Source organism: Neodiprion fabricii, chromosome 1 (genome assembly GCF_021155785.1).
Source record: "Neodiprion fabricii isolate iyNeoFabr1 chromosome 1, iyNeoFabr1.1, whole genome shotgun sequence".
Classification (NCBI taxonomy): Eukaryota; Metazoa; Arthropoda; class Insecta; order Hymenoptera; family Diprionidae; genus Neodiprion; species Neodiprion fabricii.
In genome coordinates, this window is record NC_060239.1 from 19,617,039 (window position 1) to 19,631,530 (window position 14,492).

At 35.3% G+C, this 14,492-nt stretch overlaps 1 protein-coding gene across 5 annotated transcripts in view; it reads left to right on the forward strand.

Moving 5' to 3' along the window:
- Nucleotides 1-14,492, forward strand: part of LOC124185669 (peroxisomal membrane protein PMP34) — a 31,347-nt gene that overhangs the window by 12,953 nt on the left and 3,902 nt on the right. For 3 of the 5 annotated variants that reach the window (XM_046576670.1, XM_046576651.1, XM_046576680.1), the window contains 4 exons: nt 3,076-3,142; nt 5,147-5,295; nt 7,175-7,288; nt 11,613-11,860. In XM_046576670.1, the coding sequence (XP_046432626.1) occupies nt 3,076-3,142; nt 5,147-5,295; nt 7,175-7,288; nt 11,613-11,860 (578 nt within the window). Of the gene's footprint in view, nt 1-3,075; nt 3,143-5,146; nt 5,296-7,174; nt 7,289-11,612; nt 11,861-12,282; nt 13,347-13,449; nt 14,137-14,492 lie in introns of those variants that run through there. The other 2 variants (XM_046576660.1, XM_046576687.1) reach the window with 2 other exon arrangements.

Sequence of the window (14,492 nt, forward strand, 5' to 3'; positions counted from 1 at the left end):
AATGCTTGTCTCCCATGACGAATCGATACTTTGGATGGACAAGTGTGGTAGCTGTGATAAAAATTTTCTCGTTGGTCCTCTTGTTTCAAGAACAATTGCATATTATCTCGAGCTAAATTTTTCGTATCCCTGATTCTATCCTCAAAAATGTGACGACATGCCATTGGGATGAGAAAATTATTCAAGCGTAGAATATTTTCAACGTAAGGAGGAATCACTGACAACTATTCAGCTTCTAATAATTTCGAAAAGTAATCTGAGCGGGAAAGTTGCTCTGTGTTGTCTTGAAATGAAGCGCTATCGCGTTTCCTCTTTTCTTCTCACTTTTCCTCGTCTTCCATTTTTTTATTACACTTAGGGCTTCAATTCGCTGAGAACCAATTGAAAAAAGTACTTTTGACAAACAAAATATGATTTCCGTACTCAAATGTGATTTATAAAAAAATTGCTACGAGTACTATAAACAGCTTAACCGGTAGAAAAATTATCCACGAGGAGAAATTTTTTCGAATTATTATTCAATTTCCATAATTAATCTAAAAAGAAAAAAAATCACCGAGACAAAACGTAAACTGAATAATTGGTATTTCTCACAAGAATTTTATTGTTAAATATTTTAAACTTATAAACCTAATATCCCTTGAATTTACTTACTATGCAATATTTAATTTTATAACAAAGTAGAAATATTTAAATACTTACCAATAATATTGACTCAAAACTGTTCTTATAATACAAATATACGTCAAAATGCGTATAATATAAAAGAGATAGGTTACGATTTACGAGCTATAAAGAAACACCCGCGTAACTCTGTTGCGCTCGCCGAGACGCTCGCTGTTACGAACAAACGTCAACTGGTGTTTTACGAACAAAGTCTCTGATCTCTGCCCGCGCCACGTTTGAACGGGTTTTCAGTTTTACATAGTCAAAATGTATCTATATACATAGACGTTGGATAAATGCATACAAATGCTTGCTTAGTTGGAGAGTGGATGAGTGATTCCCAGTGATTCCCGAAATCACATGATTTTTTTGGTGATTTCCCATGATTTCCTATACATTTTGAGAAATCGCGAGGAAATCAGGAATCATGCGATTCGAGCGATTTCTAGCGACTTCTAGCGATTCCCTGTCTGATTTCGGATGAGATGGTTCAATGATTCCTTAAGTGACCAATCCCTTGGTGTTGCCAATGTAACTGTCTAGTGTAAAAAATTAGCCGTCTCAGATTCATTGTCCCCAAGTGTACGTACATATGAGTCAAATGACATGAAAGGCCCGTGAAGTGCAAAATTTGTATTCCCGCATACTTCGTGAAATTGTTCCCACATAACGACAAATTCGAGTTTTAATAATATTTTGTAAAAAACTTTGTCGTGCAGAAAAAAATCAGTAAAAGTGATCAGGCAAAAATTAAAAACTTCACAATTGAATCATTTTTGTTTGCTAGTTAGCAATTAGCTCATTCAATATTAGGAAACTGCTAATCTTTGATAGTGACGAAATTACAAGCAACACAACAAAACAGTTAATTGGCGAAGGTGCTTCTCAAATCGAAGTTTTCATAAAGTTATTACAGAAAAATATTATGTGTTGCACGTGCGAATGGGCGATATCTGATCACAGTCGTTCAAATATCAGCTCAGTTTCCCGATTGACACATAATACACCGAGGGGGTAACTACTCGAAAATATCGTGTCCCAAGCATTTCACATTTCACAAGTATTTCATGGTATTTCATAGAATTTCATGGTATTTCATGGAATTTTACAGGCATTTCATAGAACTTCACATGCATTTCATGTCACCGCATACAGTTTCACGCGATTTTTCGTCATCCACAATTGATATTGGTGATATGATCTCAATTTGAAGAAAGAAAACTCAAAGAAAAAAAACACAATTTAGTTCACGAAATATATTGTTCATTAGAAAAATATTGTCTTTCGGTTGTAGAACACTATGCAGGTTAAATTTTCGCGTAGCACGGTCCGATTATTTATTTAATTGTTTTTTTATTTATTTAATAAAATTATTAATTTTTTTTTAATTATTAATTTTATTTATTTAATAAATAAACAATCGGCCATGCTACGCCGAAATTCAACCTGAATGGTGTTCTACAATCGAAAGTCAACGTTGGTGATTTTTTTCAGAATTTTTCGATCATGCGCTTGACTTTTCCCTCTGGCCGCCGACGGTTGATTAATTACTTAAATTATTAATTACATTATTAATTACATTAAATAATAAAATGAATTAATTAATAATCAACGAAGCCGCGCTACGCCAAAGTTGAAACGGGGCCGTGTTCTACAATCGAAACATAATATTAGTAATTTTTTCAGAATATTTTGATCAGGATCACACAAATTTCGTACCATTTCAAAAGCTGTTCAGACGCATTTCACAGCATTTCATACATATTTCATACGCATTTCACAGCATATCATACGCATTTCACAGCATTTCACAGTATTCCATACCATTTCAAAAGCATTTCATTGTATTTCATAGTCGACTGTTCCAACAATTTCACGAGTGGTTACCCCCTCGTAATATACCTACTGTTATATCACTTTATAAACTACTTTTTTCAACACCTGGTAGGAAAATTGGATTTTCGAAGCCTGTAGAAAGTGCCAAGTGTCTCATTTCTGGACAGTACTGTATTTCAACGTTGGTGCATACGCATAATTGAAATGCGATATTTCACACACTAAAGCTTTCTTTGGTGCGTGCGCACTTTCAAACTACTCAATTTCACGCACTGTGTCATCAAGCGTAAGTTACCTGACAGCAAGTGCGCGCACTAACAGTGGCATCTTCTATATGTTTACTAAAGACAAGTTCACTTGAACAGTAGTACTAATGCTTGATTAATAAAACTTACCATGTCTTTGACAGCAAGAAATATAATTCCGATTCTTAAGAGAAATTTTTAGCCATGCATACTAAAAATCTGAAAATCGAACCTACGTAATGTTATCATACTCTGTGATAAAAATCACAAAATTTATCCAGTTGAGACTTACCGAAAAATGCGTACTTTATCTCTTTTTTGTTTACAGTTGAAGAAGGCCGTGAAGCTAAGAACACGGTGACCATTATTCGGGAGCTGATTAGAAAGGAAGGATTGTAAGTTCCCTTAAACCTACGTTATTTTTGAAATAATAGATAGGTGTACATATCCTAATCTCAAAGCGATTACAAGTCCTTACAATATCATTCAAGATACTAAAAAATATTCGTTATGTTTGTTACAAAATACAATGGTAATAATACAAACCCAGGATGTTTTCAGATTAGTTTTTTGGTCGCAAATGTGAAAGCAGGTATCTATTGAGCACATATTGCAAAACAATTCTTGGAATATTTTTGTACTTTATCTATTACATCAAGAAAGATTACGTATGTATAGAAGACAGTGTTTGACCGTGGTCAACTGCACTGAACACGCTACCATAACAGAGAGGAAGCGTATCGACAGATATTGCGCCATGTGTAGTTTTTTCTTCGTATTATCGCATTACGTACCTAGGCCGACCTCCGGGCATAGTATAACCCACAGTGTAAGGAGCCAATTCACTGTATTTCTGAACCGTAGATATTTTGACCGTGGTGATGGCTTAATTTTTTGCAGATGCTTTACAATACAGCGACGAACGCATGCGCGACGCCATAAGACAGAGACAAAACTGCATCATGACGCTATTCCCTCGGCTCGCTGCCTGTCTACACCTTAGAATAGCAAACGCACGTTCCAGGTACATTAAAGTTCAGTGCCTACACAACATAACATAACCTGAACTACACGTTACGAATCGTGGTGGAACATTTTGATCTATTGTATAAATATTCCGTATTTTCGAATCACCGAAGACCGTCAAGTTATTGTGGGTGGTTAAAATTTCGCAAGAATAATAAAATGTTCCAATTCAAGTATAAGGCTATAATTATTATCAAATATTAGATACGATTAGAATAAATAAACACGCATGTATCAGTCGACGTCATGTGCGTTCCATGTGTATTCTTATAACGTCTAACCGATTTCGAGATATTTTAACGGTTTAAAATCGACCACTTGTTGTGACATCAACTGACGGAATATTTCTGTTGGTTCATCCAAAAAGCTACGCTGTAGTACACCTGATTACTTAAACCGTGATATAGCCATTGAAAAAGTGTCATCTATCAAGAATTCGACAGGTTGTAAATGTGAATCTTCATTGATCTGTTAGTTGATGTTAATTGTGACTTTGAATGACTTTTGAAATCACATTTTTTGAATTTGCTGCAGTGTGCTGACGTAGTAATTATTCTATAACATGTTCAAGATTTTACGATTGTTTATAATGTTATAAGAGATAATAAAGTTTATTTATTTTTTCGTCAAGTATACCATTCACATGCGGCAAAGTCTCCTGTTATAGTCTATTGTTACAGTCATAATTATGATAGTGCCACTACGAAATTTTACAAAATAAACTTTTTATCTACGTCTACCAATTATTAGTTTGAAATAATTTCTAAAATACGAAAAAAAATTCCGCCTATCTAAATCTGCGTTATACTAAAAAATGCGGATGGTCCAAGATACAGGAACCATAGACTGTTTATCATTTTTCAAAATAGAAAAGTACAACCTCAAGTGAGTAATATTTGTGAAAACATATGAATACTTGACACGTTTTTCGTGAGGGTCTGTTCACCGCAAAAAAAAGTGTAACGATTTGAAAACATCCAAGGTACAACACTCTTCCGCACAATAAATCACCAGATGGGTAAACTCAGTGTGTGAGTTTCGAATATTGACAAAGAGTAACGAGTAAAGAGTAAAGATTGAGCAACGTTAGGTGCTAAATCGCAACGAATATTTTTGATAAATAAATCTTGTATTATGCGACTTATTTTCCATAGGCAGCGTGTTTCAGTCGCTAATGTTACGCTTATAGTGTACCTTACAGAACGTACATATGCGCATACGTATAGTATGTATGTCACGAAGGCGAAATGTCAACAGATAGACTTTTGGAATCTCACCAAAGTCTCCGCAGTTCTTTTCACCACGATGTTTGTTCCGCAGGTTGAGACTCGTACTAAATTGTGGATTATAAAAATTCTGGACGTTCTTTACAGCTCGACATTGTACAGAGGAATGATACCGGTACTTCAGAGTCTCTGCGCCAGTAACTTTGTCTACTTTTACACTTTCCACGGCCTCAAGATCTTGCGAAGCTCTAGGGGACAGAATGCTGGAAATGATCTGCTTATGGCTTCAATCGCTGGTAAAGTAGTATTTTTAACCACTCTTTGAAAATCATTAATTGTGATGCCAATTTCTAATGATGGTTCCAAATTACAGTTTTAAAAATGCTGACGACTGATCCAATCTTCCGAAATAGCTGCCACATCGTTAATAAATGTTTCAAGACTTGAGCCGGCCGAATTTGTTTCTTATGCTCCTTGACCCAAAAATTTTATACGACGGCAACGTTAATGTTTCAAAATACGTATAATCATAATAATAACAGTTTTCATCACATTGAATTCCGATAACAGAATAATTTTATGATCTACCAATAATACTTTCCCATGTGAAGTAGCCTCGACTGTCTATAATGTATGCGCGGGGATTTCTTGAAATGACTTTGATTATAGTTACAACATTTAAATCAAAAGTTTGGGGCTTTTCCAGATCTTAATTTATCTAGTACGAATGAAACGAGAAAAAATGATGAGTACAAACATACACTAAAAATCCAAAAACGTGAACTTGGGGTCTAGAATCGTGGTTGAAATTTTTGGGCATGTAATGTAGAATATCGTGTGTACCTTACTCTCTAACCTTGACCGTTGGTGCCTTACGGCAGTTGAGGTTTGTCTGTATTCGTGTCTTCGTAATCTTTCTACAAAGATGCTAATTCCAATTATATATGTTCAACGCGTGGTTACAAAATTGTAACAACAATAGGATTGAATCAATATTGCAGTTACAGAAGAACAGTGTACCGACAACTAGAGAATGATTTAGTGCAGATCTCCCAAATTTGATTCTGACCGATTCCAGGTTATCAATGTCACGGGATGTGCAGGTTAAATAAATAATTGACGATTGGCGACCCAAAAGGACTGTTAGTAGCGTTTTCGTCGGGTAGAGTCAAGAAGGACTACCAATTTTGGTTTATTACAACGTTTCAAAAAAATTGCTAGTCCTTCTTGACCTTTCTCGACTAAAACTTGACTAAAAGTCAAATAGATGGTAGCAGACAACACTGGTCGGCTTGCATCGGTCAGAATCCATCTCGGGAGTGTACAAGACTCGACCATCAATGTGGGATTTATTTAGTACTGGGATTTGAATACGAAAAAGTCTATGATGTTCGGTTACGTTCAATACTGTGCAATCGCTAAAATTACGATGCAATCGAGAACTACAGGCAAGCAGGCCGAATAAAAGTAGAAAAAATGACCAATGAATAATGTATAGCAGAAAGATTCCTTGAAAGTTGACGATACGAACATGCATCGCCGGCAGACAGGCAACCGAAATTACATCTAGGGTACTTACTGCATGTATGAAGTAACTTCGGTTTCCTATCTGCCGGAAAATCGTCGTTCAAATCGTTCACATTTAAAGAATCCTCCTGGCATGCAGTCGTTAAATTAAAAATTGCATATAAAGCTAAACATCAAAAAGGTCCTGGCGAATGGCCCCATCCTCATGGAAAAAACCCTCAACTTGCGTATAAATTAGTACCCCCAACTCGTAGATAATGCTAAATTCAAATAAGAACAAAGTTGAGGGTGCGAATTCACACCACACTTGAGGGTTTTTCCCGTAAGGACAGTGCTGTGGAAATAGTTCTTTGGTAGCATGAAAAATTCGTCGAATGAAGGTCAAACAATTTAATTTATATAACATGTAAAATCAACCATTCGGTTGGGCTCCGCCGACCATCTTTCGGAAATAAGAGACAACCTTTTCGGCTTAGAAGTTAATTAAACGCCATGATGGAAGGAAGTAACTTCCTGCATTCGACGAATTTTTCATTCTACAAAACTACCTGGTCACGAACAACTTCCAAAGAAATAGTTCTTTGACAGAATATAAATTTGACCTAAATGCTAATTCCCAATTAATGTTGTAATTGACCCTGCTCTCAGGTATAATTAACGTTTTAACGACAACTCCACTGTGGGTCGTCAACACAAGGCTAAAGATGAAAGGAATTGAATCTCACCACGAACACAACAGGACTAACTTCGATACACTTTACGGTGAGAATTTTACATTCTTAAAAAGAAATATCTCCTCTAAGAGCCTCATGCGAGTCAAGATGGGTATACGTGAATTCCCTCCTCAATCAAGAACTTTGATAACATTTCAATCTTGATCGCGACGGAACGTGAAATAAAATTTATTGGATCCCCATCACTTCTGTTTCCTTATTTGTGAAAAAATGATAGAAAACAGATAAAAATATATTTTTCTACTACTGTCTTATGCAATTGCCGTCTATGTATATTGAACATGAAGGACAAATGAGAAATTCAACATAATTTTGCCATTTTGTGATGAAGTATCTTTTATTATTAAACGTTTCCCCAAATTTTCAAGGTGCACCTTGATGGTACAGGGAAACGACGTTTCGAGTTTTCTATGTAATAGCGATTTTTATTAAATCCATTGTTTCACTCTCTTGAGGAAAATAAAAAAAAAAGTAGTACGTCACGATAAAAATTTTCCAACTCTTCTGTTGGTTCTGGTAATCCATTGGATTTTTCGTTCTTCATTGCAAGAATATTGGCATTTTCACCCTAAATTTGTAATCAGCGATTCAACAATGCAGAGTGTGTGGTTTGTTATATTTCACTCCTCGTTCTCGAGATTAACAGTGCAGTACCGCTACTTGCCACCATATGATATCACGTTCAGAGCTCGTCTCCTGCGTCATAACTTCTCGTCTTCATTACGGGTCTCGACGGCCGTAGGCGTCGGTTTTTGAGAGTTGTGCATACGGATGATATATATGCTCTTACTTATTGTTAGTTCGAGATATTGAAAAGAAGACGTTCGATCGAGGAGGACAAGGAGTTATGCAATTTGGACCGTAAACTAAAGTTACTACAAAAAAAGTCTTAACGGTAAAAAAAAGGCAAAAAGACGATCCAGGTGGGTAATAATTATTGAAACTATTTATGTCAAGTTCAAACTAGAGTTAAAACGATAATGCGAAACTATGGTCGAGCATAATTACGAGTTAAGACGCTATTAACTAATGGGCAGGCCCATGAAATGTCGAGACCCCCGTATGGAAATAAACAAAACTAACATTTCTGAGTCAAGTAGTCTATAATGTCGAGTTGAATTATTACAAATAATTAAAACTAATCAATTTATAGTGATTTAAATAACAAATAAGATTTTTCAACAAGACTTTCTCAAAACGAATATTACAAAAGCAACTCAATTATATACACAGTGACTTTGTTTTATCACAAATCAACAAAATATGCCTGCGACAAAATCATATACATGTAGTTTATAATCTACGATGAAAAAATAACTACTATCATTCACCGAGTTATATATACTTGTTTTTATATATCAAGTTTACCTTTATTTGATCTGTTCACAATTTCAAAATTTTTGAATTTAACTGAAATTATGTGGCCATGATGAGAGCATGGCATATCTGATGTCAAACTAGCTAAACTGATATCACATCTTTATGCAGTGAAAATTTTATATTGCTATTATTTTACATTTTTAAATAAATTGACTGATAAAATCATAGCACATCAGAATAATACACAACTAAATTTAGACCAAAACAAAGCTTTACATGAATTTAACGTAACTAAACAATTCTTGAAACAACATCCTGAAATAATGGATACAACACCAGACAAGGTAACAAAACAGTTTTGGTCGAAACTGACGTATATCTCAACGAGGTGACTACGATGTTAAGGGACAGAAGTACAGATAAACTTTTGAAAAAAGATCGAACAAAAAGTTTCCAGAGATTAAACAATGATTTAGTCAATCATTAGGTGAAATGTAAATATCTATCTAACATACAAGAAAAAAGCTTAAAGAGATTGAGTTCGACATCACTAAACATATATTTCTTACCTACAATTCACAAAGTTAACATACCATATCGACCGATTATTTCTAACATTGGCGGGTCTACCTATAAATTAGTAAAATCTTGTGCATCACCTTTAATACAGATCTTGGGAAAATCTGAGTTCCACACTAAAGATTCTTGATCATTTGCGGAATTCATCTGAAACAAAAAGTTGCCTGACAACCATATATTGATATCACTGGATGTGGCATCGCTTTTTATTAACGTACCTGTCACTTTAGACTTAGACTGTATCAATGACAGGTGGAATGAAATTGAACAAAACATATGTTTACCTAAGGAAGAGTTCATAAAAGGTGTGAAGTTACGCCTCGATTCAACCTTTCTCATTTTCAATAAGAAGGTTTACTAACAAATAGAGAGTATAGCGATGGACTCACCTATTAGTTCAAATGTAGCCAACCTAGTAATGGAAAAATTGAAAAAAAGCTGCTATACCAACGTTCGAGTCTCCATTACTTTTTTCAAAAGATATGTTCACGATATTATGACTGCAGTATAAATTTCGAACATAGGCAACTTAGTTAAAAAATGTAACAATGTCCACCATAAATTCAAATTTACTTTTGAACGAGAGGTAAATAATGCACTTAGTTTCTTAGATACCTTAGTAATCAAACGCAATAACATTTTAGTCATCGATTGGAATAGAAAACCTACATGGTCTGGTAGGGACCTATATTTCTCATCTCATCAACTAATTATTTATAAGAAAAGTGCGGCGTCTGGATTAGTGGATAGAGCATTGAGATTGTTTGAACTTTACCTTAAATCATCAGAAATGTACCGAAAATGAGAGTAGACAAGCTTTATAATGCAATTAAATCTGAGGAAGCTAAAACTAACAGTCTGCCTAATTTCAAATCCTTTTTGGTGCTCGCTTACATCAAAGGATTAACTGAACAACTTCAAAAAATACTTATAAACAAGGTGTAAGGGTTGTATGTAAAATCTAAATACTAATTCTAAACTGTTCTCGATTCTTAAAGATAAAATACCAACCAAAGATTCAGCTAACGTGGCGTATCATACAGACTGTATAGAATGTGACAGATGCTATGTGGGACAAACATCCCAATATTTACATAAAAAAGTATATACCCTCAGAGAAAGGCTCAGAGGAAGGTCGACCTTGTCACAACCGAAACGTTAGCCACTGTAATAAACAATCTGTTTATACCCTCGAAAATTTTATTTCCGATTGTGAGTGAGTCCATTATCACGCTCACTCAGACTCGTCATTTTCCACGAGTTGCACATGACATTTTTCACAACAAAAATCTAAGAATAGACGATTTGTGTGGCAAACTGACTTGGGTGGCGATCGCGCGTCAGTCGCTCAGGATCCAACCTAAGAGCTAGTCAAGAATAAAGAATTTAATATTAACGTTAAACTGACAATCATTGTGCACTTCTCGACACTTTCTTCTCAAAACAGCAAGGGTTACCTCAATAATACACAAAAGACGGTATTTCACAATGATTGTCTTGCATGTTGGGTAATGGCGAACCATTTTTCCCACGAGTGGGCAAAAACAGTTTTTGTCCACTGGCAGAGAGACCATTGAGTCATTGAGTCATTCATTGAGAAATAGCGTCGTTTGTTCATTTGAAGCAGGCGGCCAAAATCGTCTATTTTTACGTTAGAGTTGCAAAAAAAAAATGTCTTTCGAGAAGCTTAGACTACCTTAGACTACAAGTCATGAATCGTAATGTTCAAGTCATGATTTATACAGGCCTGAGAAGTTTTCAGTACAATACATAGAAACAAAAGAATGATATTCTTCATGATGGCTTATGCAGTTGCAGAGCTGATACTTCATAAATTACCACTTTGCATATTACATGAGATTGGCAAGCATTATAGAAAAATAAAAATTTTGAAATCGAATTTTCGGATACAAACTTTTTGTTATAACAAATTTTGAAGTCTCATAAGTGCTCAAAGCAAGCAAGCCTGAAGTAACCAGCTTGTATTTTGCCGAATGCTACGTACAATTGAATTTATTTGATTTTGCAGCATATCAGTGCACTCCTAAGAAAGTAATTGAATGACAAGTGGACATTTTTTTTTCTCTGACAGTATCGTGATTTCTCACATATGAGAAGCATAGTTTTCCTATCAACCAGAAGTTCGCGACAATTTTTTTTTCTTCAAATTTCCAGATTGTAAGTAAGCTGTGACGGTTCACCGAATCAAAACATTTTGAAATCTGACAAACGTAAATTTGGGTTGAACAGATTTGAAGAAGAGCGAGGTATGACCACAAGACTTTCCTCCCGCATTTGTACGTCACAATTAACAGCTAGAACCACAATGTGTAAACCTCCCCTCCTCTGTATTCCTTTTTTTAAAGACGTGTTCATTTAAGAATACAATGTTCTCCAATACGACAAAGCAACGAAATAATCCAATGGGAAATAACATTTATTTTGGATCTTAGAGGGTCTCATCTACATTTGGAAAACGGAAGGTATCCAAAAACTGTGGGCTGGGACGTTTCCGAGTTTACTTTTGGTCTCGAATCCCGCTATACAATTCATGACCTACGAGGCTATTAAGAGACGAATTGCGAAAAATTTCGGTACAGTGCCTCCACCAGCTGTTGTGTTCTTCGTAATTGGAGCCATTGCAAAAACTGTCGCCACTACTGTGACTTATCCATTACAACTGGCTCAAACCAAATTAAGGGTAACTCAACTTTCAATACATTCTTCAATGAGTCGATTCTATTCATAAATGACTAGGTACTACATCTATCGTATGCATTGTATATTTGGGGTATTCCAGCTCATCTCACCCTGTCAACAAACGTTACGTTGACAATTTTTTTCCAAAATTAATATGTCGTAGGTTAGTAAAGCGAAGTTAATTCTATTAATATCAGCTCTTGATTCACGAGACTGCAAAAGATGAGAGGGTATAATTTTTATAGAATTCGAGTTAACAGAGTTCAGTTTTACGGAGTTCACTTCTACAAAAGTGAGGCTAAACTTATTTTAGCTCTCGAGGGTGGAAAGAACCGTTCCTGCAGGTTTCGTTTCTATAGAGATCGCTATAGGTATAGAGTTCGATTCTACAAAAGAATAATCCCACGATTCTCGGTTTCACAGAGTTTTTTTCTATGGGACGTGAAGCCTCATATACGGGCTGATACAGTCACCTTCTGCGTTTTTATCCGGGGATTGCGAGTTGTGGTATCGGATATGCCTAACTTATTCTGACCGTCAAAGTGCCACAAATTCATTTTTTGGACAAATAATTCTGAATTTATATGATTCATTTTTGTGTCGGAACGGTCCTTCTTCTGAAAGATTACAAAAAAAAAAAAAATGATAATTCTTATTATTATCCTAACTTTTTACATACTCGTCACTAATGAACATGAAATGTAAGTGTGATAAATTGATTACGAAAACATCCATATTCGCTGGTAGTTTGAATATGATGTTACGGGGTGGATGATAGTGATCACAATGAACGGCTATCGATGACCGCATCCATACCCAGCCGCGATGTTATCGCGGCCTATTTCGGGTTCATAACCCGTCGACTACGCGCACGTACAGAGAATCAGAGGAAGTGAAAAGAAGTTATGAGGAGTTGAATGGTTGAGTACAATTGATTTATTGTCAAAGATATGGAAAGTGCAATGAGAAGACGCGAGGGAGAAAAAAAGGAAGAGAGGTCTTTTAGATGTCGTCCGAATGAATGATGATTTGAGAGTAGCGTATACGGGGGAAGGATGCGAAAGACTGTCTACTTGCAGTGCAGGAGTAGCGGGAGCATTCTGCTGATGCGGTATGGGATCTGAGACAGTGAGGTGATAAGAAGAGGATACATGATATAAAGTAGCTTTAGAAGTGTGGAAAAAGAATCTAAGGTCTGGAGGACGTAAGAAAGAATATGATGAAAAAAAATGTCCTAACGAAATAAATATTTGAATTAATTTATAATTTTCTGCTTTCATCAATCGAAAACTATAATTCCAGAAATATTTGTTCTGGCCTTAAAAAGTATGTTTTATAATGTAGAATCTTAGATAAAAATTCGACCGCATTTTAGGACTCTTCTTCTTCCTCAGCACAAAAAATTAAGTATTCTGATTTTTTTACGAATATTGTGAAAGTACGAAATTCATAACAATAATATCAATGACCACTACAATTCCGCCATACTATTTTGATAACGTGCCCCTGATAGCTGATAGCTCGTGCGGGGTGAGCGATTGGTTAGTGACTATCATTATGCATCTGCAGTCACTTTAAGATGTTTAATAGAATCTCCCGTATCCACACAATAAACAAGAAAAACTGCAAACGCCTTTGCCCAGCTGTAGTGAGTCTGAGGTCAAACCACAGCTTGCCGATTTGGCGCCTGAAGCACGTGACCCGTGTTACAATTTTTGCGATTTGTTGCTCAAGTCAACATCGACGCGCTGGGAATTTAATCTAACTATATGATGTTAGGTCTAACATCTAGGTGTTAGGTTGGTCTGGCTGTACCCTTAGTCTTGTCTAGAAAGCAGCGGAATAAAAATATATATAAACAAAGTAAAACTGTCTCGTTATTTATCATCAATAATAATCGACAATTCGATTAATTGAATATTAACACTCAACATAAAATAATGAAACAGTAACTACCACTACGGTCGGTAAAAATTACAATTTTTTTAGTCAAGTCTTTTGCAGTTTTGTGAATTGAGAGTTTATATCCACAGAAGTACCCTCGTTTCGATAATACTACGACATAACACCAGCGCTTTTCGAGATATTTATTAACGACGTTGGGCTAACAAAATCACTCAGTGGCGAATTGGGACCGGAAGAATGGCCTAAAGATGCATGTCAATAAATCAAAGGCTATTATTTTATGTAGCTGTTCATATATATAGATTAGTTATATTACTTTTATTTTCTCTTATTTTTACCTACTTTGTTTTTGTTTATCTTCACACCGTCTCTATTAATATTCTTTTTTTTTTTTTTTTACCTTTATTTATATCACTGTTACCTACTTTAGTATAAATTATCTTTATTCTTACACTCTCTATTTTATTTTACTATTTTTTCTTTCATTCTCTTTCTAACATTTAGTTCCTTTTCTTACTTGGTTCTAATCTATATTCTTTCATATCTTTTAGACATACTTTTGTTATTATCATTTTTATTATGCTACTTATTTTTTTCTCCCTCTGCGCTTGCGCGTGAATGCTATTGTTCAATAGATCTTGTTTACTAATTTTTATTAATTATGCGCTTGAACATCTATGTAACCCACTAGTTTTTGTCTCATGGCTCATTTGAGCTACGGCATAAAC